This window comes from Akebia trifoliata, chromosome 7, assembly GCF_017979445.1.
Source record: "Akebia trifoliata isolate Shusen 1 chromosome 7, ASM1797944v1, whole genome shotgun sequence".
NCBI classification, from domain to species: Eukaryota; Viridiplantae; Streptophyta; class Magnoliopsida; order Ranunculales; family Lardizabalaceae; genus Akebia; species Akebia trifoliata.
In genome coordinates this window covers 977470-998460 of record NC_141381.1, presented here as the reverse complement: position 1 = coordinate 998460, position 20991 = coordinate 977470, and the positions used below count along the sequence as shown (strand labels likewise).

The following is a 20991-nucleotide window of genomic DNA, read 5'->3' as shown; positions in this document are numbered from 1 at the left end:
TTTTTATTGAAAAGTATAATATATTGATAAAGAGGGCAAACAAAATATAAGGAGGCCGAGAAAGTCTCATCAAGAGTAACAAAAAAAAAAAAAAAACTACAGCAGCAATGATTACATAAAGAGTGTCATCTAAATACGAAATCATCAAAAGTTGTTCCCGCGAACTGAATGTTCTGTTTTGACCAAAAGTATAAAAAGCCCAATATCTCCAAGAAACATGCATGAGAATTAGTAATCTTACTATTAAACACTCTGTTATTTCTCTCATTCCAGACCCTCCAAGGAATAGCCGTCGGTAGCATATCCCACAAGATCCATTTTCTACTGTGAAAAGTATTATTGGTCCACTCTACTAACAACGAAGAGAACTTACGAGGAAGGTGTGCCAAATCTTGGACATGTCAAGAATATAAAACCGTTAGAGCAGCTATCATCACACCCTGACTAATATTATGCTTAGAGATATATGCAAAATTCTAACATTTTATACCTGCAAGTGTTGATCTTGAATTCAACCCCTCCTTGGCGCTTGAACTGTAATCAAAACAAAAAGAATTTTGTTTCTTTCCAAAAAGAAACGCGGGTTAGAAGTCTTTAAGGTTCAAAAGTTGGGTGTTATTGAAACAATCAGTCTCTTCCAACACCGCTTTCACTTAAAGTTTTTTTTCTACCGTTAGAGCTTGAGCAACACGCGAGCAAAAACACAACAGAAAGCCCTCAACACATGTCTGAACAAGTGGAACCACTGTCCTCCATTGCAAAGTCTAGGAGGCATTCAAGGACAAAATCTGCTAGAAAATGACCATCTAAGATACCTCGAACCAAGAAAAGAAAGAAAACAAATGTATCAGAGGGTTCAGCTTTATAATCTACCATTTGAAGTTCTCCTTCCAAGTAGGTATTGAGTGCCTCCTTCAAAGTTGCCTCGCAGAGTTGAAGTAACCAATGGATACATCAGCATCCTTTGCTAATAGATCTATCTGTGGAAAACAATATAGTATTATAATCTTAATAAAGCCCACCATAATTCTCACAAATTCCAACTCGATTCTTGCAAGAAACGCTGTCATTGAAGAGAGGGTTTTGAATATAAGAATCAAAAGAAAAGGTTGAACATACAGGTGTGTAGTTAGAACTTAGAACCCTATAATTTACTATTCCAACATATTTCAAGGTTGATTCCATTGAAGTCAGGATGTCAACTCAAAAGTGGATTCATCAAGAATCTAATTACTCTTAATAATAGAAGGGACATAAGAAGGAACGGTGGGTGACATTCTAAGAATGACTTTGAGTTACATTCCAATGGCAGAGTTCTCATCTACATAGATTCAGGGGAAAACCAAGGTCGCTGTCTACGGTTTGTCAGTGGCACTAAAAACTGTCCACAGTAAATAATACAATATGAATTGGTATGTGTGCATCACGTGGACTGACCACGAATAATGTGGCAAAGCATAATCAATGTGGGAGGGACAAAGAGAACACAGGTGTGGAGATCAAGACATTACACGACCCAAGAGATTGTACAGTATGCATCCTTCATCTAAGTATTGATTGCGTCTTTTTGGTAGTCGGATGAGAAAGAGGTATTTCAGTCATTTACCGTCTATTTGCCTATTATGAAAGGTATTTCACATGCTCTTGTACTTTTAGTTAAGTTAGATGTACTAGGCCGGGCCAATGGGCCAAAAGACCCAGAGTTGGTTGAGGCTAGAAATCTAGCACTACATGCTTAAGAGTTTTAGTTCATAGTTCACTTTACGGTGAATAACAACGTAACTAACTCAAAGAAAGGTAGAAAATCAAAGTCATTATTTTAACTCATTCCAAGATAAGTATACCTTGCTTAGGGATGCTAGAAAGCTTGATGATAAAGGTAGAATGATCAGACCATTGAAGCAAGACCCAGGATCTGTAAACCTCAAGTGCCCAAACAATCAAAGCCAGCATATATATAATTCTTAAACCCAAGCTTCACAATTTCTTAATCTTTCGGCTTGAACCCATGATATCATTAAGTTTGAGACACAACATCACTGAATTAACCTATGGGCTCAAATCCATCTCTAACCCCCTTTTCAAAAACATTATAGATGACTGGGAGGTGGCCCTCTACGGTAAGATTCTTTACATCTGAGGAAGTATTCTCATCTTCAGACAACTTGCACACTGCATCTAACAAAATTGGGTAGTTCTTATCGGAAGGGCCAGGAAAGTTTCCTTGTTGAACCATCTCTTTCAAAATCTCCAAGGCAATGAGTGGGTTTTTGTTGGATACGAAACCACTTATTAGTGCTACATATACAAAAGTGTCGGGTCTCATTTCCTTCTCTTTCATTTCTTTGAAATAGATCAGAGCTGCATCTACCATACTGCATTTGCACAAACCATGGACAAAAGCCATGTAAGCAATCCTGTTTGGAGTGCACCTCTTCTCCCCCATTTCATTCCAAAGTATGAGAGCATCATTGGGTCGTCCAGCATTGCACAGCCCATCTATTAAAGTTGTGTAGGTAATTATTGTGGGCTCCCTTGCTTCATCAACCATTCTTTTAAAGTAAAGGAGGGCCCGGTCAAGCTCGTTTGTTTTGCACAACCCATCTATCATCAAGTTGTAGGTAACAACTGAAGGCAAGAGACCCTTCTCCAACATATCATTCAGAAAATCCTCGGCCTCCGATATTTTTCCAACCTTACAAAGCCCACGTATGAGAATGTTATAAGCAATAAGATCGGGACGATACCCACGAGCAGAAACTTCTTGGAATAGCTTCAAAGCCCGATCAATTTCCGAAATTTTAAACAACCCATCGATTGCGGCAGAATAAGCAATAATATCAGGGAGGAAGCCTTCTTGAACCATGTCATTTAGAAAAGTACAAGCTTCAACTACTTTCCCATGTGTGCAAAGCTGTTTTACTAACATGGTAGAGTGTTTGATCCATGGGTCATGCCCACGTGAGCGCATCTCCCTCATCAAATCAAGCGCTCCCAAAGTATTTTCTCTTCTACATAAACACCCGTAGATAGAATTGTGGGTGAATCGCGTAGGTTCAAACCCAGATTCTTTCATCTCTTTTAGAAGCTCGAAACCTTCCTCCAATCTATCTAAATTGCACAACTCATGGATTAAATTATTATAAATTAATAGATTTCTTTCACAACCCATGCGAACCATATCATGAAAAAGGCTTAGAGCTACATCCAATTTACCGATTTTGCATAAACCATCTATAACAATAACAAAAGAATCGGGACTCAGGAGCACCTTTTTCTTAACCCTAAAAAGGTTATCCTTATCCATCGCAGCTTCAGAACTACCATCACCTCCCATCATTTCCCGAAGTAACAAGTAAGCTTCATCAACCATACCCTTACTAACAAGCCCATTTAATACGACGTTATAAAGCACAACCATAGCTTCTACATCGAACCTTTCTTCGCTCTCCTCAATTAACAGATTTGCTGTGACTAAATCTCCTTCTCCACAAAATGATGAAATCAAATTCCTAATTATGTCAACATCAGGAAAGATCCCATTGTTCTTCATCTCCACATACAAATCCAATGCCTTTCCAAGCTCCTTTTTCTTACAGAGTCCCTTGATTAACACACTATAAATTGAGATATCAGGACTAAAATCCAATTTCCGCATTTTATCGAATAGTTGGAGTGCCTTATCTACTCTCGATTCTCTCGTAAAACCATGAATCAACACACACAATGTCTTCTCATTTAGTCTCATATTATGATCTTCCATCCTTTGAATCAACTCCAGAGCTTCATCCACCTTACCCCACTTACTAAAAGATAAAGCCAAGATAGCAAAGACATGTTCGTCCACAAAACCTTTATCGAAAATCTGATTAAAAACATACAAAGCTTCTTCAAATTTACCTGCATTGCAGTAAGCTTGCAAGACTGGAGTCAATGTGAACTTATCTGAATCCCAACCCAAAGCACCCATTTCCTTCAACCTCATCTCAACCAATTCAACCCGACTCGATTTTGCAAGAACCTCTAACAAACAATTATAACTGTAATTATTAACAACACAAAGACTCATCATCTTTGCTTGATCAAAGAAGGAATTGGCTTCTTCTACTAGTCCCAAACTACCCAAACACCTGATGAAAAATCCTAATGCACCTGGTGTCATAAAACACTGAGAATTCACCATGTCTATGGCTAAAATTCTCAATTGGGTAGTTTGTCGAGCTCGAGAGAGGATCAAAGCCATGGTATTGTAAGTGTAACAGTTGTGTTTATAGCCGTATTGTTCTGTAGCCCAAGAGAAGAACTTTTGAGCAATTTTCCAACTCTTTAGACCTCTCAACACGGTTTCGACTGTTTCTGGTGTTAATCTTGATCCGAGGATTTGAAGTTCTTCACTCTCTTGGATTAAGGACCGGTTAGTGAAGATGGAGATGAGTTCTTCGACGATTTCGTTACGATTTGAAGGGATATTGGCTGTTAGTGAAGAAGAATGATGGATTTTTCTGATTTGGGTGAGAGAGTTTGGTTTGGTGAAGGGGTCCTGTGGATGGGAATCTTTTTCTGTGTGGAGGAAAAATGGGATTAAATGAGAAGGATTGAAGGTTTTGGGTGGGAAGAATCGAATGCATTTTATGGGTCTTCGTAATGCCATCGATTAGAAGGTCTGAATCTATTTAGGATCAAAAGACAGTGTTTTTTGGGGTGTTGCAGAGATCCGCCATTAATGGAGCCTGGGGAAGCTCAGGAGCATGGTTTTAAACCCTAGAATTCTGTCTCGTCTCACCTTGTCTCCCACGGAGATCGAGTTGACTCGTTCGAGTCATAACGTCTCTACGACACAAATCATATCACTTGGCGCTCTTTGCACATGGTTTCAAATCAAGCTTGCATTTGTTTTCTGGATTATCAGAATCAGATTATAGAAATTGATTTTCAGAATCCAAAATCTTGTTTGACTAATATTATTTTTTAAAATCGATCTTATAAAAAAAAATTATCGAATTATATATATTTAGATTGAAAAATTAAAAATATCTAAAACGGAGATTAAAAACAATGGATTTTTGAAAGAAAAAAAAATCAAAGATTTTTGAAAAGTGATTGAAAATGAGGACAATAGGGTTATTTTCTATTATTATTGTCATCGAGATTGTCATAAGTGGATAGTGTGTGAGAATAAGAAAAGATGGCCTGAGAACTATTTACGATTCTCCATATTTTTTGTTTCTGATTATGAAAAAAATTAGATTGATAATTTGGACCAAATGATACATCATATTTTGAAATATAATTAGGAGCGAGAATTATATTTTAGAATCTGAACTTAATGTTATTTTCGAAAAAGAAGCATTTAACTTATTTTCCATTGATTTTCAAGTGAATTATATGTTTAATAAACATGTTAAGATTACCCAAAGAATCATAATGATTTTATACTTTTATATAAAAAATTCTTATTGTTGTTGATTCCATTATGGGTAAGGTTCTATTGACTCCTAAGAATAACTTGTGGAAAAACACATGATCTCTACCCTTTAAATGTAAAATCCAATGATTGAGATTTATCCTCGAGATAAGTATTTTTGGGATTTGTGTTATCAAGATACTTATAAATCTCAACCATTGGATTTTATGTTTAAGGGGTTGGGATCATGTGTATTTTTCATGAGTCATTTTTAAGAGTCAACGGATCCTGACCCTTCTATTATTGTTGTTGTAAGATGCATTTTAAGATCTTCATAAGTGGATAGTATGTGAGAATCAAGAGATACGACCTACGACTTGTCTCTAATTCTTTATGTTTTTTTGTTCCTTGTTATGAAAAGATCAAATTAATAATTTAAACAAAATGATGCATCAGATTCTAGAATTTGATTATGAATCATAATCAAATTCTAGAATCCGAACCAAACGCCCCAGTTTCGTTGGTGGAAAGGATCAAGTTGTCCTAGACAAGATAAATCATTTAATCAATGTACAATTATATAATAATATTTAATTGCATGTAAATAATTTTTTTCTTTAATGAACATTAGGTACATTACGAAATTTTTTGTGTGATGTGCGGGCATTCCACGTGCCTTGGATTAGTTCTCATCCAAGACCATGGTCTATGGACTGGGCAAAGCCCATATACGGGCCTGGTCCATTGTCTACAGGGATACCCGATTATCATATATATATGGGTCCCGTTCACCACCAAACATTTTGGCCAACATTTTAGCCAATCATTTTTGTCCTACATGGGTTATAAGTTTTGGAATGTGCTGATTTTTGGTGAGAATGATCTCACCAAAAATCAGCCTATTCCAAAACTTTTAACCTCATAAAAAATGATTTACAAAAAATGAACGGTCCACGATTTTTCAACTTGTAAACATGGGGCTAGAAATTTTGGAATGGGCTGATTTTTTATAAGGAGGATCTTCTAACCGTAGAGATCATCATCACAAAAAATCAGTCCATTCCAAAACTTTTAACCCATGTATGACAAAACACGTAGGACAAACTGTAGGGTAAAGCGTAGGGTGTCGAACATTTCCATATATATATATATATATATATATATGGGAAATGTTCAGCACCCTAAGTTTTACCACACACTTTAACAAACGTTTTTTGTCCTACATGGGTTAGAAGTTTTTGAATGAGCTGATTTTTGGTGAGGATGATCTCTATGATTAGATGATCATCCTCCCCAAAAATCAGCCCATTCCGAAATGTTTAGCCCCATGTTTACACGTTGAAAAATCGTGGACCGTCCATTTTTTGTAAATCAATTTTGATGGGGTTAGAAGTTTTGGAATGAGCTGATTTTTGGTGAGGATGATCTCCTCACCATAGAGATCATCCTCATCAAAAATCAGCTCATTCCCAAACTTCTAACCCATGTAAGACAAAACGTGTTTGTTAAAGTGTGTGGTAAAACTTAGGGTGCCGAACGGGACCCTATATATATATATATATATATATATATATATATATATATATATGGGTCAGGTTCAAGGGCCGTCTGAGAAACCGTCTAAGAAAACTTTCGACGGTAAATAAAATTTTAAAATATGGGTTAGAAATTTTGGATTGAGCTGATTTTTTTGAGGATGATCTCTATGATGGGAAGATCATCCAAAAAAAAAATCAGCTCAATCTGAAACTTCTAACCCCGTTAAAAGTGATTTAGAATGTGGACCGTCGATTTTTTACCACTTTTTATCACTAATTTGTAAATCACTTTTGATGGATTTACAAGTTTCTGATTGAGCTGATTTTTTGTGAGGATGATCTTCTCATCATAGTGACCATCCTTGCAAAAAATCAGCTCAATCCAAAACCTCTAACCCTTATTTTGAAAAACGAAAGTTTTCTTAGACGGTTTCTAAGATGGCCCTTGAACCGCCCCCTATATATATATATGTGTGTGTGTGTGTATGTGTGTGTGTGTGTGTGTTTATTTATGTAATAAGTATTTGAATTATAAAAAAAATTAATTATATCAATAAAATTACAAATTCCAATCGAATTTTAGTAATTCTATATAGATTTTCAAAATATCGCTTGAGTCACCTTTGTTTTCAAAAATGGCAAAGTGAGAGATGATTCACTTTGACTTTTCATGTCGTCATTAAATGATATTGATATTGATATGATTCGAGCGAGAGATTTGAAATCATGCTTTGCAGCCCAAAATTTTCTCAAGTTATCCCCACCTTATTCATGCCGACTATCTCCCTCCACTCTCCCTTTTTCTTCACCACCACTACCATCGTCCTTTATCTTTCGCCACTCATTTTTTGTGTCTTCTTATTTTTCTTCTCTATTAGAACCTTTCGCATACATGGAAAAGAGAATCATGAAGGAGGAGAATATGATGACCACGTGGGCAGTAACACATGAGAAAGTTGGGTTGGACGAAAACTTATAATTTTTTTGGTATCCCACAACCACACACACAACCCCCTTAGAAAGTCCTACGTGCAACGGGTTGAGTCAATGGTTAATGGGACCCTGGAGGGTGGCCCCAATAAATTTACTGCTTTGTGAGGGTTTCAAGCACTCGACCTAGTCTTCTTGAGGAACTTATCAAGGCTCGGCTTGCTACTAGGCCAACCCCTTGGGGTCAGACGAAAACTCGTGATATATTAAAAGCTAATAAGTTCATTCGATGGATTAATGATTTCAACCAAGACCCCCACATGTTAACTCCTTTTGAATCTAGGATATGACTCAGATAGAGTGACATGTGGCAATGTTAGATCATTCAACTAAATGTAACGATTTTCTAACTCAACCTGACAGGATGACTCAAAAACTCATCAACATGGTATGTGCAAAGTATTGTAGATTTTTTCCTCGGGATACACAACTACACATGTTTATGGGGATGTGCAATTGTGTATCTCAAGGCAAAAATCTACGGTTCTTTTTGAGTTGTCGAGATATACAACTAAACATCCCCATAAACATGTACAGTTGTGTATCCCGAGGCAAAAATCTAGGATTCTTTGCACGTGCAACGTTGGTTAAAATCAGCACTCTTCAACTAAATACGTTAAGAGTGGTCTCTTAGTTAAGGAAGCAGAAATAATTTTTCAAATAATAATACAGGAAATATATAAATTGAGTAGGGGCATTTTAGTCTTTCAATTTCCCGCCCTTTGACAACAATTATCAGTTGCGAGTGTTGTTAAACCCTGAAATCAAACCATCTTCCAAATTCCCATTCTAAAGTCTAAACTGAACCAATAGCTATGGTTCGAGCTTCGAAGAAGGTCGTTAATGGCGGGAGAGAAGCAGCAGCAGAGCCACCAAACCCAGAAGCGCAAGAGCGTAAGAGACTGAAAAACATCGCAATCTCTCGAAATCTCATTTCCCAAACTCCTTTAAAACCCATTTCCCCTCTCAATCCATCAAAAACACTCCTCAAACACCATGGAAGAGACATAGTGAAGAAATCACAGAGAAAGAACAAGTTCCTGTTCTCATTTCCTGGTCTTCTTGCTCCAATCACAGGTGGAAAGATAGGAGAATTGAAGGACTTGGGAACTAAGAACCCGATACTCTACCTCGATTTCCCTCAGGTTTGATCGATTCTTCAAATTATCTAGATACGTGAATTAGGGTTTTGACTTTTAATGTTGGTTTGATTATTTTAGGGTCAAATCAAGTTGTTTGGTACGATTATTTATCCGAAGAACAGGTACTTGACGCTTCAGTTCGGTAGAGGAGGGAAAAATGTGATGTGTGAGGACTATTTTGATAACATGGTTAGTTAGTTTTCTTCCCTTTTTAAGGATTTGTGACTGTGTTGTTGTTAATCCTTAGTTTGGTTTCGGCTTTAAATTGTACTCTATAGAATAATTATAAGTTTATAACTGTTCCATGGAAGGATATTTTACTTTGGAAGGTTGAAGAGAAGTGATGTAATCTGAATTATAACGTGCCCTTGGACTAGACATGGGCATAAATTGGTGCAATTATTCGACAATGGGTCATTTTTTATTCGTTTTGGATAAATTTGGAAAATTTCAGGACAATTTTGAGCAGGGTTATAGGCCGAAAAAAATTGAGTGGAGGGGGATAGTGTAAAAAACTTCTCTAATTTTTATTTATTTATAGTAATTAGGCATTTTTCCCTTCAAAAGATTGTTGATTTTCTTGACTTAGCATCATTTTTTTTTGGCAGACACCCTGTTTGGTGATTTTTCCAATGAAATTTGTGGCTATGCTTGGGTATTGTTAATGGCTAACCCCAAACCTATTTAGCCAATTGGTATTGGATGGTTAGAATCTTTTGCGATGGTGTGGATTTTGAATTTCATTTCAATACAGGAATGGCTTACTAGATGGAGAGTTGGGATCGATGACCCTGATCCCCGTGTATCACATACACATCACTTTTCTTGGATCATCGGAAATTAATGTTATTGATTGGGCTGTTAGAATATTTTTTCCAGACACTATGAATTGCGAGATATTACATTCTACCTGTTAAAGGGTATGGGACGGTGACCAGATGACTAAATTTGTGGCCTGGAATAGTTTGTATACACTTTGAAACCTAAACATCCAATTTTAGGCAATCTTTCTTCAAATGGGTTTCTTTGTACTGGATCTCCGAGGGATCTCAGCAATAATTGAGAAAATGTGGTTGTTTTTCATTCCAAACAACCTTCGTCTTTGGCTTCAAATTGTCACCCACCAACTAAGCACACATTGGTACGGAGGTCTCCTCCAATATCACCATACTAAAGTGTATCTTCTGTATCACTGGTGAAATGTGGGTATGTGTGTATGATTATTCCTAATCAACCAAACTATACTAAAACACATACTGTCAAAGTAGAAATTTTTTCTTTCTAAGGACATCATCTCCAATCCCATACGGGGTCATTAATTACATGCCTGCTTTCAAAGTACAGCAGTGCTTGTCTATAAGAATACCACCAATCCAATCAGAGGAGGCTTTACCAGGCATCTGTTGAGATTGAACCACTTACATTTTGCATTATCTTCCTTTACTCAACCAACAACATTTTTCTATTGATCAAGATCTGTCTCCAGTTTTGCCTTGGTGTTGAACTCAAAGCAAACAATGTGGGGAAACTCTCCATTTACTTAGTTTTCCAAATCATATTTACTTATCTTTCATTGCTTTCATATGCAAATAGATGGATAAATACACTTAGATATGTACATATATCACTCTTCTATATTTTAAGGGCTTGCTGTGTTGACACTGCATAGTAATTTCAACCTGCAAGGCACTTGGCTGTATCTGCAGAGAATAATTTTTTCCCCCTATTAATAGTTGAGAAGATTGCTGTGTGTCACCGTTTTTATTCAGTTTGCACACCTATGGTACCTGTTATCAAATTCTTTGTTGTTACAAGCTACTTTTTTATTTTATTTCATAGATTGTTTTTTCTGATGCCTGGTGGATTGGGAGAAAAGATGAGAATCCGGAAGAGATGCGGCTTGAGTTCCCTAAGGAACTTACTGAGGTTAGTTTTTTATTCCTGAAAGTTCTTAGGATATGCTTTGGTATTGGGATAATAACCTCGGGTGCTTAAGAAATTTCTTGACTTCAGGAGAAACATACAGACTGTGATTTTAAAGGTGGTGCTGGTGCAACGTGTGAAGGAAAAACAGTTGCTAATAAACCTGGAAAGCAAAATGCTGAACCACTGCTTCCTAGAGCTGACCTAGAAGATGATGCATCTGAGGATTCTGGTTGTTCAACCGGGAAAGATTTGAAAGATCCGATGGAAGTGACACCAGTTCGACATTCAACAAGAACATCTGTGAAAAGATTCAAGTAATAGCCTTGCTTTATATATATCATGTTGTATCACGCACACACACCCACACCCACAACAACTAACTAACTAATTTAGTTCCTTCCTTAGTTGCACAAGACGGGGGAGTGGGTGCATGATCAGACTCGGGTGCAGAGCTGGGAAGCAGCTGTTGTAAACCAATTTTGATTGAATTATTTTCAAAAGTGGGAGCGGGAGAGGCATCTAGGGTAGAAGTTTCTTACAACTAAACTTTCTTATTGGAATCCGTATAGGACCATGGGATTTTCAAGCTCTCCAATTTCTTAAAATCTTCTATCTTCAACAATCATGAGAGGCTTTGAGGTTATGAATAAGGCTCTTCTGGGGATATGGCTTGTGAGATTTGGTGTTGAAGGCACTAACTTTTGGACGAGAGTAATGTTATCTAAAGTATGGAAGTGGAAACCGTGGATGTGATAATGGTGACATGGGATCATGGTGATATCTACTCGTCTTATGGTTGTGGTGTTTTGGAGAGGTATTTGTAATGTGTATCTTGATTTTTCTCGGGGTTCGAAGTTTCAGGTGGGCAACGATTATAAAATCTACTTTTGGGAGGATGGTGATGTGGTGATACCCCCCTCAATATAGTTTTCATTCTTTTTGGCTCAGGAAAGATCAACAGTGCAGGGTTTTACAATATAGTGGGGAGGGCATCTCATGAGATTTTAGATTTAGTAGGAACCTGAACGATTTGGAGCTTAGTCTTATAGCTGTCTTGTTGACTTGCATATTTGATTCTCATATTCTCTTTGTGGATGGAGTCATGAAGATATATGACTGAGGCAATGAAGTCAATATGGCCTCTCTGAATTTCGTTTTATTTTTATGTTTGATGCACTTCCTAGACTTGCGTTTGAACGCTATCATTTGGGTTTCTTATTATTGTAGGGTTTTTAAAAAAACATTCATGAAGTGAATGGTGAATTTGTCCATCGTCTTCCTCTGTTAAATAAATATGTAGTTCATCCCTAGAGGTGGGGTGAGACATTTCATTTAATGGGTCCTAGTCAAGAAATCCACTTTGCGAGATCAATCAAATCTGAGATTGTATCGTTCCAATTTATAGATTTTTTTTTGAGTGTCTCACCATGTTTTTCAAATGTCCAAAAGACTGAGTGGATAGCTTGTTCATGATAATTTGACCAGGTGGAGATCTCTGCTCAGTGGGATTTGCATTTATCCTTCCTGCACTCTCATCAACCAACCAACAAAGCATACCAACACTAGTTTCCTCTTATCTCTCATCTCTGGCTTCTTTCATCTTTCAATTCCTTAATTAGCTACCCAAAAACTCTAGTTGTTCCCACCTCCTAGTGACTGAAATTTATATTGCGTCTTTTCTTGTTCTTTGTTTAGAATTTTCTCATCAGGTATTCTAATTTAGAAATTCGGAAGGTCAACCTTTTAATGCAATATTTTCTTTTGTTTTTATGCAATTTTAAATTTTGGTACAGATTTACTGAAGCTTCATCAGGAGATGATTCTGTTGGAAGTGGTGCTGATATATCTGAAGTGAAGGAAGGAAGAATTAGTGAGAAACTTGATGAAGTGAAATCTTGTTCCACTCTTGGAAATATCCAGATTATTTGTGATTTACTTTTTATTATCAATATCACTTCCTTTTTAACATCCTTGCATGTTCAACCATAATTTTTTTTTTTTGTGTGTGGAGACATGACTTTTATAAAATTATAGTCTACCATATCATTTGATATATAAGCTTGCTGAAGCAAGCTTTCTAGAATTTTGTAGTTCAAATACTCATTATTATGATTCGAGAATCGAGATCTAATTCACTCATACTTAGGTACCAATTGTTGGTACAAAGTGACCTAGTGCTGTGAAATAGTATTGGAAAATAAAAACAATAACAAAAGCAACACACATTTAGGCGGTTCACCTCTTTAGCCCACAAGTGTTGACAATCAAGAATTTATGTTGTGTGATTTGAGCAAATACTAGAGATGCCTAATTTCCAATTCCCAAACCCTTTAGTCACAACCCTTCCATTGATACCCAGTCCAAGCCTCTCTAGATCTCCTTGAAATTGTGGTAATAACCGATATATCAAGGATCCCACTCCAATAGAATGGAGTATTGGAGACCGCTTTGGAATTGCCTCTTGATGCCTCGAAAGTCTAAATTGCATCGGGATGCATCCACATTGCCCCAAACCCCTATTTATAAGACAACCCAAAACCCAACAAAAGGAGAACGAAGAACATTTTTTATTAGGTTAGAATCCAATCACCAAGATAGTAAAAGAACACTCCCAAGTAATCAATAATCCTTGTTCTCGAAGAAATGCCATTCTCTTTCTCCTGTTATTGGGATGGAAAAGTTCGAGATAAACTTCTCAATCTCCACTTTCTATCAAATTCACAACATGCCTTAACTGTGAACTAGCTCCAAAGGCTCAGACCCAAGGGAGTATTGTGGGGTTATCAATGAGTTTGGAGAGAGCACCAATTGGGTGATGCAAGGGATGGTTATGAGTTGAATGAAGGGGGTTTGGGAGCTGAGAAATTCTCTATCTCTTGTAATTTGCTCAATCACTGGAAGTTTTCAATCGTCGATGCCTATGGACTAGCGTGAATCATGGAAGTTTCAATGTTCTTGTGTGGTTGTGTGTGAAATTGGATCATGGTTCATATTATAATTGGTATCCAAGCTAAATGATTATATCAGAATGCTTCCACAAGGTTTAACACAACCCTCTGCATAGCCAACTATGTTTTGATGGCCTTAAATGGTAGTACAGACAGAAGTTTCCAGCTTGATGGTCTGTGCTAGTGACAATATGAATGTTGCAACAAGGACCAAGTTGACCGAACAAAATCAACCAAAGAAGTCTAAAGAATCTTCTCTCAATAAACGTGGTCGACTTGTTCAAGCTACTATATCTAACCTGTTTGAGAAAGTGGAGGAAAAGGTAAGGCAACCTTTTGTCTGATCACTGAAAAGTATCCTACAATTTATGTGCAAATACATAGAGGGGCATCACCCTACCACTTTTAGTTAAACTCGTGTGTACGTGTAGACACACATCCCACATTTCATCGTTGTAATCTTTCACACATTTCCTTGACCTATACAGCATTTTGTACACATTTACCCACCTGCCTTTAATTTCACACGCATGCAAATACATAAACTTCCACACACCATAGCTGCATCACATGTGAATACCTCTACTTTGTTGTGCTTATGGAGAAACATACGTTGTACCCATGCTTTATGATTTCTTTGAAGCCGAAGGATCAGAGTTTACTTCTTTGCATTTTTTTAATTTTTAAAAAAAATGTATTTTCTCTTTGGACCCTCAACACTGCTTGCATTTATCTGTATTGGGAAATTCTAGTGTTACTTCCTGAGTAACATGGGTGAGGTGCATCAATAGTTGAGGATCTAAGTCATTCCTAGGTTGGACCATAGTGACAATGTACCCAATGCCTTAATATAAAACTGGTCCACAGGCAATGATTGAGACTCATCTTGGTGGATGTTACCTAGGGTATTTGTTGGGCCAAATTTCATACCTATCAGAAGATTTAGACATCCGATTTTTCAACTTTGTCTTGAATTGTTCACCATATTTTTTTTATCAGATCGGTAGGATTAACCAATAGGATCATTTTTTTTATAAGTATAAAGATTTTATAAATATCAAAAGGAGAGTACAAAGGAGGCTGAGATAGACCCCAAACAAGAAAGAAAAAAAAAAAACACCAAAAGCCTACCAACTAATTACAAAGACTATCCCATCTAAACACAAGTCCCCAAAAGACACCCCAATGAACTCCTTGTTTAACTTCTTGCCCAAAGAAACATAAATCCTAAAATCCCCATATAAGCCATATGCGCATTACTCTCTTTGTCTTGGAATATCCTGTTGTTTCTCTCTTTCCCAAGACCCCAAGCAATGGCTGAAGGAAGAATGGTCCATAGATGTCTTTTTCTTCGAGAGAAGATAAAGCCCACCCTTCTACCAACAACAAGAAAGTTTTAGGAAAAACCCAATTCATCTGAAACAATGATAGAAAAGAAGCCTAAATACCTTGAGAGAAAGAACAATGGACTAAAGTATGATCCACGGATTCCCTGTCTCTCATACACAGGGAGCAAAAGTTCGGAGTGATCCACCCGCGTGCAATAAGGTTGTCCAAAGTGAGAATCCTCCTTAAGGAGGCAAGCCAAAAAAAGAAAGACACCTTAGAAGGAACAAGAATTGGCCAAATAAGAGATTCTGGATAGGAAATTTCTGACCTTGGAAGAAGGGCTTTGTAGAAGGACCAAACTGTGAATCTCTTATTAAGATCAATTTTTGGCTAGATAGATTTGCTAAAGCGGGACCTATTGAATGGTTCATTCCCATTTATGCGAGCGTGTGCCTATGTGTACTGGTTACTTTGTTGGTGTAAATGATTGTCTACTTGATGGACACGTTATATTTCTACTCTAATGTATTTTCATTTTTGTTTATGAAATTCGTTCTTCATCTTCCATGGTGAGCTTATTAGACAGTGTTCTTTAGTTAATCCTTCAAGCCATGATTTCCTTATAAAGGTTTCTTGTTTTCAGCAGTCAACAGGAAGTGTAAGAAAATCTCCAAGAAAAAAAGGTTCTTGCATTTTCTGTTTGCTTGGATTTTTTTTTTTTTTCTTTCTTCTAATGGTATAATGGGATGTGCATACTCAGAAAAACTAAAACTATTGATTCTTTCCAGTTTCTGCCCAGAAGTCGAGGCTTTCTGATTCTAAACAGAAGGATCAAGTGAAGGTAAGAAGTTGCATCTAGTTAACATTTTTTTTTTCGATTTTCTGCTAAGTGTGAACTCTCTCTATGTGGGAGATGGGCTAGTGGGATTCCTGTTAAATGCTGAAGTGTGTAATTGTTGCAGGTCGAGGAGCCCAAAAAGAAAGGAGCACTAAGCAAGGAAAGGAAGGCTGGTCAGTATTTCATTTCATGAAACCAAACATTGTCTTTGGTGCTTGTGAACTTATAATTGGTGATGATATTAAAATCCTGTTCAAGATAAATAATGTAGAAAATTATTTGGGTTCAACTCTAATGGTATTTGAATAAAATCATAAACAACTTCTATTTTTCGAAACATGGAAAGACACTTTATCTCTCATCTTCATTTTGTTGACATTTCTAATCGTGATTTTTTAGGCATCTGTATTAATTTTACCATGTTGGTTAGTGCAATGTTTCATAACTGCAGGTGCTAGTGTTGGAAGTTGGAACCCAACATATGCATGGATAATCACACTTTGGACTCCTAAAATCAGAATTGCCAATTTGTTTGATTATTTTTAAAGATACCAATTTTACATAGGAACCAGGATCTCCTTATTAACATAGTAAATGAATAACCAGGGTTATAATGGTTAAAAAATGGGATACATAAGGGGCTACATTATGTATTTTTATGAGTAAGTTGAACCCAAATGGTATGGTGAAATGTACATTTTTGTTGTGCACATGAATAAAGTGAACCAGAATCCATGAGTATACTGAATTTATGATGTAAATACTGGAGGAGGTCCTCCTTAGTCCTTCCAACATATGGTGCTTAGGTGATGTAGCGCCCTTGGCCTGCACTTGTATGATATTGTCCATTTTGGGTTTTACCCAGCACGGCTTTAAAAATGCGTCCTACGTGATAGGGTTAAGCTTATCCTTATAGCTCAGGCTCTGGAATGTCTACCCCGCCAATGTGGAACTATATTCATAACTCTCCCTGTCATTCCATCTAGCACATAGGATGATTATACTTTGACCCTTGGTCTTAGCAGCCCTTTCCCTATCTTGGGTAGGTGCTCCAGTGGGAGTGTAACATTGTCCCCATCCAATAGGAAGAGCCGTCTTCGGCTTTGATACCAATTGTAACACCCCTGGCCCACACCAATACGATATTGCTCACTTTGGTTTTTACCCTGCACATCTTTAAAAATGCGTTGTACTAGATAGGACAAGTCTGCGCTTATAGCCCAGGCTGTGAACGTCTACCAAATTGATGAGTGACTAAACTCATTAACTCCCCTTGCCATTCCATCTAGCATACACGATGGCTCCACTTCGATCCCTTGATCTCAACAGCCATTTCCCTGGCCTAGCCAGGCACATTAGTGGGATTGTGACATTTAAATTAATTTGTTTCTAGTATCAAGAATCAGTGTCGTTTAAATTGAGTAACTTAAAGAAGCTATAGTTTAAACTAGAAATGATAAACAAAATTTAGGGTTATTGTAAGTAAATGCATGTTTAAGTTTTGTCCATCCACAAGAATTTTTATTTCTGATTTAGTGCATTTATTCTCCTTGGACAATTCTTAAAATGCAGGGACGGGAGCTAAAGCAAACAAAAAGCAATCTCAGGTATTATCTTTTGAATTTGAATATTATATTGACTTTTATGAGTTATTACAGCTCCGGTGGTTGTCTTTATTTTTCTACTAGAAATTTGATTTTCCAACAAAACTGGAAGTTGTTAGATGCTTAGCAAAGCTCTTTTCAAGGTCTACAGTGACTCAATGGCTTTTCCAAGGTTCTAATGTTTGGTGTCAAAACAATATGTGAAGTATGGTTGGCTGAGATGAATTAGGATTAATTGCATCACTACAAAGAGTAAAATAAATGATAGATATTTGTTATTAAAGTATGAAGTTTGCTTCTAGGATTTTATATTAGTTCCTATGGGAACTCTTGGGATCACTAGGATTAGCACACCGCATGAGGGCTTTTTTGGGATTTCCCTCTAAGAAATTCCAGTTTCGACGGTGATTGGAGTTTTCTATCCTTGTCAGTGTCATACTTTCCAATGATGAACCACCTCTTGGATGTGATTACAAAAGCATGGTATTTATGAGATGTAGCCAAGAGTTTGAGGTGATTACCTTATATTGGGTAATTAATAAAATTATGACTTGTGATTTTGTGTGTTAGCCCATCCAAAAGGTGGGATTGATGGGTACGTGTAGAAAAGTAATTGGCCCATCTTTAGTACTTTAAATATGTATAGCAGGTTAGTTTTGATTTAGTGTGTTAGCCTCACTGCCTCTGCCCTCTAATCTATATAATGTAATACATCTCTGACATTGTTTATAAACATTGTAGGTTGAGGATGATGACATAGAAGAGTTCTCGAGCGAATCAGAGGTTTGTCATCCTATTAATTTTGTGAACTTTTTTATTTGATAGATGCTCCATTGGTTTTTGCAATTATGTGATAGTTTATGAAAACCAATCAGATTAAATCTACAATGGATTCTAAGACCATCCCATTATATCCCAACTATTGGGGTCGGCTACATCATACATCAATATGTTTCTTCAAATCTTCTTGTAAGCGGATTTTTCAAGTTAATTATTTCATATTTATTTATTCAGGATATAGATGGAAGTGACGAAGATTGGGCTGCTTGAGGTGACATGTAATACAATGGTATGGGTAGAATTGATATTCATGTAGTTTATGTTTTTTGTAACAATGTAATACTTTAGTGTATATGAATTAGGCAGAGTTTATACTTTATATAGCGAGGCAAGAGAAATTTATCTGTGAAGATAATAGACTGACAAAAATATATAAATTCTAAACACCTTTTCTTAATCAATTTTCTCTTTTAAATCCTTAATAATAGAAAGTTTGTAGGACAGAAGCGAGGGATAGAGAAGTGAAGCTTGTTTACGGCATTGGATTGCTTCGTCTCACTGCATAATTCAGTAATTTGAAATAAGGTTTATCACACAACTGTTTGGGGAAGAGAAATTATTGAATTCGTGAGCGTTTTGTTAAATTGCTCATTCGAGATCTGCCATTGCGATCTCAATGTTGGGGTCGATCAGTCCACAAAAATGTATGATTTAGTCTGATTTAATCCTAATTTATTGTACACCGGTGGTGCCCATAATTTAATTTAAAATCCAAATTAGGCAATGGTTGATGGTGTAGCTTGTGGGCTGCAGAGCTGATAGTTTGGATGGATGTTCATTTTCTTCAATTTTGGATAGAGATACTTTAAAATAAATATGAGCTTAGGTAGTGATGGCCATGGTAATGAGGTTCTAATTCTGTAATTATTCGATGGGCTCTCAGAGCGGTTGATTTGAATAAATTTGGTAAATTTTTGGGAAAATTTAAGAGGAAGGGAATGCCCAAAATATGGGTTGATAGGGTAGTTAAAAGAGTACGAAAATTTTGACGATTAAATGAAAAAAATCATCGATTTTATGAAAAGATCATCGATTTTTGGATTATCCCATGGTTGATCCTCTTGTTGGTTTATGGCCCTAACTTGAGTTGTTTGGGTGTTTCTTGTAGCCGGGGGTGTGGGGGCCGCAGACCCTTAAGGGGAATGAAGTTAGGGACAATCAGATCAGTTAGATCAAATGACAATTGATCAGACGCGATCAAAACCATCAAATCATACAAATTCAACTAATAGGTGTTGATTAAAAGGCATGAGACACATACGTTCGATAAGATGCGATATGGATCGTTAAATCTAAGATTAGACATAATCCAACGACTATTAAATCAAGAGACATTTAATCATGGCTCTTAATCAATAGATACAAAAATGACTATAAAAAGTCAACCAGAAATCAGATTTCTTCACTGAAAATTTTCATGTTTTCCTCTTTCTAAGCTTAAGCTCTTAGCATCCTCAGTTTCTTATTATTCTCGAATGTTCTAAACTAAATCAGATTGTACATAATCCGATTTAGTAACTTGAGTGTAGACTTCTCTGTATCCTAAAGGCATTTGTTCTTTGACCCCTTGTGTACTGTGGTTCAACCAATAGGGGAAAATATTTGTCTAAAAGAGATCAAATCAGATTTGAGCCTAAAAGTTATTCTTCTTCCTTCATTAAATTACTCCCGATTTTAAAGGTCATAATTTCCAACAAAAATCTTATAGAAAGAGTCAATCTATTTATACTCACCAAGACAACTCATTGCACCCACTTAAGTGAATTTGTGAAAAAGAGCAAATTATCATTTTACCATTTCATTTTGGCTTATTGCACACATCATTACCAATTGAACAAAAACACATTTTTTTCTTCTTCCTTCTTTCCTTTGTCTTCTTTTTCTTCTTCTTTATATTCTTCTCCTGTTGAGTTTTGTGAGAGGTTGAATCAATGCAAATTAGATTTTAGTTTTAGTTTTTTTGTTTTCTTCAAATTATCTTATTTCTTTGATATTTTTTTTTACTTCTTTACATTTAATCATCAAGGAAGATGGAAAACCACTGCTAAAACCTCAAAATGATGATTTTAAATTAATGATTTTTTGATAGTTATGTTTGGTAGGTTCAAATCGAACTTGTTTTAGCACATTTGGTAGGTACCTATTGAATATTACCAAATAGTTTTGGTAGGTACCTTACCAAACAAAACTTTCTACTGAATATTACAAAACTGATTTGGTAGGTACCCACCAAACAAAATTTTCTCATGTGAACGGCTTTAACTTGATTGGAAGTGTTAGGGATAGAAAAATAAGCAAGATTAAAGCCTAAAATCCTCATTGGAACCTTTCTAGATGCAAAGAAGAAGAAGTAGAAGAAATGAAAGAGAGATAAAGGAAGAAGAAGAAGAAAAATGGTTCGATAACTTTAGGTGCGTGAAATAAGCAATTTA

General features: G+C 36.4%; 2 protein-coding genes across 8 annotated transcripts; one reads left to right on the top strand and one right to left on the bottom strand.

Moving 5' to 3' along the window:
* Positions 1-4809, bottom strand: LOC147397866 (Tetratricopeptide repeat (TPR)-like superfamily protein). Of its 2 annotated transcripts, XM_086446930.1 has the most exons (4): positions 1845-4809; positions 874-980; positions 491-788; positions 1-391 (listed from the first exon to the last, which is right to left on the bottom strand). In XM_086446930.1, exon 1 carries the CDS (start codon positions 4649-4651, stop codon positions 2045-2047), a length of 2607 nt encoding a protein of 868 aa, XP_086303056.1. In that variant the 5' UTR covers positions 4652-4809; the 3' UTR covers positions 1-391; positions 491-788; positions 874-980; positions 1845-2044. The 2 variants fall into 2 exon arrangements, with proteins under 2 accessions (XP_086303056.1, XP_086303055.1); XM_086446929.1 differs by having other exon boundaries at positions 1-788.
* Positions 4810-8683: 3874 nt separating this feature from the next.
* Positions 8684-18956, top strand: RHL1 (root hair initiation protein root hairless 1 (RHL1)). 6 transcript variants are annotated; one of them, XM_086446926.1, is made up of 12 exons: positions 8684-9077; positions 9153-9263; positions 10914-11000; positions 11088-11314; positions 12794-12913; positions 14100-14271; positions 15924-15960; positions 16066-16118; positions 16240-16288; positions 17688-17722; positions 18461-18502; positions 18734-18956. In XM_086446926.1, exons 1-12 carry the CDS (start codon positions 8748-8750, stop codon positions 18767-18769), a joined length of 1299 nt encoding a protein of 432 aa, XP_086303052.1. In that variant the 5' UTR covers positions 8684-8747; the 3' UTR covers positions 18770-18956. The 6 variants fall into 6 exon arrangements, 4 of the variants coding, with proteins under 4 accessions (XP_086303052.1, XP_086303051.1, XP_086303054.1 ...); XM_086446925.1 differs by having other exon boundaries at positions 15921-15960; XR_015179660.1 differs by lacking the exon at positions 18734-18956 and having other exon boundaries at positions 15924-15959; positions 16064-16118.
* The last annotated feature ends 2035 nt before the right edge of the window (positions 18957-20991 follow it).

Coding starts and splice junctions, on each gene's coding strand:
- RHL1 (XM_086446925.1), top strand. CDS start 8,748: ATGGTTCGAGCTTCGAAGAAGGTCGTTAATGGCGGGAGAGAAGCAGCA. Junction 11,001..11,087: donor TCCCTAAGGAACTTACTGAG/GTTAGTTTTTTA, acceptor TCTTGACTTCAG/GAGAAACATACAGACTGTGA. Junction 14,272..15,920: donor TTGAGAAAGTGGAGGAAAAG/GTAAGGCAACCT, acceptor TCTTGTTTTCAG/CAGTCAACAGGAAGTGTAAG.
- LOC147397866 (XM_086446929.1), bottom strand. CDS start 4,651: ATGGCATTACGAAGACCCATAAAATGCATTCGATTCTTCCCACCCAAA.